This window comes from Cariama cristata, unplaced genomic scaffold, assembly GCF_000690535.1.
Source record: "Cariama cristata isolate BGI_N322 unplaced genomic scaffold, ASM69053v1 scaffold23352, whole genome shotgun sequence".
In the NCBI taxonomy this organism is placed as follows: domain Eukaryota; kingdom Metazoa; phylum Chordata; class Aves; order Cariamiformes; family Cariamidae; genus Cariama; species Cariama cristata.
In genome coordinates, this window is record NW_009603632.1 from 10,797 (window position 1) to 13,191 (window position 2,395).

A 2,395-nucleotide genomic window follows, 5' to 3' on the forward strand; every position below is an offset into this window, starting at 1 on the left:
TGGGGTTGGAACTGGATGGGCTTTAAGGTCCCTTCCAACCAAACCATTCTGTGATTTCAAACAGGGGCACAGATTTTTTTAATCATTCAAGCAGGAATCTGGTACTTGACACAATAAATATTCCAACCCAGCTCCTAGCAGCATGTCTTGTAAGTTAATTATCTACTTCTGTTTCCATGAAACTCACAGCTTACAAGGACAAGAGCCACTTACCCATACTGTGACCCATCAGGGTGAACCGTCTCCACTGCAAGGCTAAGTGGCAACAGACAAAAACAGACAGTGCTGCATTAGAAACCAGAGCAGCGGCATCTTGCTGCTTCTCTACCAACACGGGCCTCTTCTCCCGAGAGGGCTTTTGCACTGCTTAATTTGCTTCCTAATCCAGAAACGAGGTGGCTAAGTAGGCCAGTTTTAAAGAAAAGGAGCATCCACCACCTCATTTCCTTGGTAGTTAAGTCACGGAGCTCTCAAGCTCTCTCTGTACAGCAAACTACAGCAAATTCCCATTCATTGCCAGACACAAGACTGGGAAGAAGCAAAGGAACCCAACTGGGCAGCATCTGCCGGAAGAGAGAGACCTTGACAGTGCATCCTGCTGCAGGGCATTCCGCAAGAGCCGTGAGGACACAGAGCCAGGTCTGCCGCTTTCAGGAAAGTATGATTATTCCCAGTGAGAGCTCTCTGCACCATTTAGCAGGCTCTTCAGTCCATTTTTAGGGCACTCCGGGAAGCTTATGGGAAAATACTGCTTCATCAGTGCTGCCCATCTGAAATACACCGCACTGAAAGATGTGTTTTACCCTCTGGCACGTCAAAGAACTTCTAGAGGCTCTTTGTATACTGAACGAGGGATGCAAAACTGCACACGCCACAACTGCCCGCAAGATCAGCACACAGGCAGGCGGCAAGATCAGTAGTTATTAGGAGCCCAAGACACCCTGGCTTTCGGATTTCTCTGTATGATACTAAAGCAAGCATCAAGCTGCCATCGGGGAGAACCAGAAGAGTCTCCAGCTTACACCTAACACTGGTTAGAGGTCACTGGCTGCTTACAAAAAGTCAGCCTGGCAAAACTATTTAGTTGCATCCATCACTTCACCACTACTGCTTTTGAAGTATAGAAATGCTTGCTTCCCAGGGCTTACTGTTTCTTCCTCTCACAAAATAGTGAGGAAGAGGGATGCTTATTCCGTCTGTGGTCACAAAGCACCGGCTAACATGAGGCTGAGGAGAAGCAGAGGGAACTGACCTCTCTCCTGGCAGTAAATGCTGCCTGCTTGTTCTAAGGAGCAGGAGCCATATAGCACCCGCTGCACAGACATCCCCTCGAGGGTCCCTTCAACTACCCACCTGCTGCCACCCGGCGCACATCGCTCACGTAATCCAGAAAATAGTAGGGAGAGCCTGCAGGTCGGTGGGATGACAAGCCATGGCCAGAAAAATCCATTGCCACATAATAACAACCTGAAAGGGAGAGAGTATCAGCCCTGCAGCCCTGCAACACGACAAGAACCATCCTGATGAGCCAGACCTACCTCTGGGGAGCAGTGGAATGAGCTTGTCAAAGGTGTTGGCGTTGTCCAGCCAGCCATGCAAGCACAGCACAGGGTGTCCCTCCGAGGGTCCCCAGGCCTTGGCTGCCACGTGGCCCCAGGGCACAGGGAATTTCAACTCAGAGAACATGTCCAAAATAGAGTGCTCGCAAGGGACGTCCCTGGAGAGCCACGTGCTCGGAGTAGGTCCCAGGGATCTTGTTAATGGCCCAGAGCTCTGAAAAGAGTAATACAGGTCTTTAGTAACTCACCAGCCTCCTGTGGTCTTAATTAGCAGCTTGCTGATTTACAGCTCCCCGTTCAACATCCCAAGCTGCCATCCCTGCCTGCCTGTTTGGGGAATCCTCCTCCCAGCACGTACTAGCGATGCTCCTAGGAAGAAACAAGCTTTCCCTATGCAGGAGGAGAAAGCCTCCTCTCTGTGTCTCTGCAGCAGCTGCAACCTGACTAGAAGGCACAGGAGAGCTGGCAAGAGGGAACCACACAGAATTCCCCCAGCTAGCTGCAGTCAGCCAGGCACCTGTCCTGGACCAAAAAGACAATTTGGGGAATAAGGATCCTGCCTCCAGTACTAGACTGTTACCACCTTCTCCTGTTTTACCTTGGTGCTTCTCCTCTTTCACACCACCAGTCAGCAGTTTTGAGAGAGCAGCTGGCTACGTGCCGTCACTGCTGCCAACCCGCCGCACCCCACACAGCCCGTGACCCTGCACGGGATACGGGTCCACAACGTGCCAGCCACCTGCTCGCCCTCAAACCTGTCTCATCACTGCCAAGCAATCACTGAGCTACATCTGACCATTACTCAACCCCAGGCTCCTGAGTGAATCCCCCCAGTA

The 2,395-nt window shown here is 51.4% G+C and overlaps 1 protein-coding gene across 1 annotated transcript in view; it reads right to left on the minus strand.

Annotated features, from left to right (window-relative positions):
- SERHL2 (serine hydrolase-like 2) overlaps positions 1-1,686 on the minus strand; it is a 7,483-nt gene extending 5,797 nt beyond the window's left edge. Inside the window, exons 1-3 of the mRNA XM_009695280.1 lie at positions 1,539-1,686; positions 1,354-1,467; positions 214-255 (exon numbers count right to left, since the gene is read on the minus strand). Of these exons, the coding sequence (XP_009693582.1) occupies positions 214-255; positions 1,354-1,467; positions 1,539-1,686 (304 nt within the window). The remainder of the gene's footprint in view (positions 1-213; positions 256-1,353; positions 1,468-1,538) is intronic.
- Between the last annotated feature and the right edge of the window lie 709 nt (positions 1,687-2,395).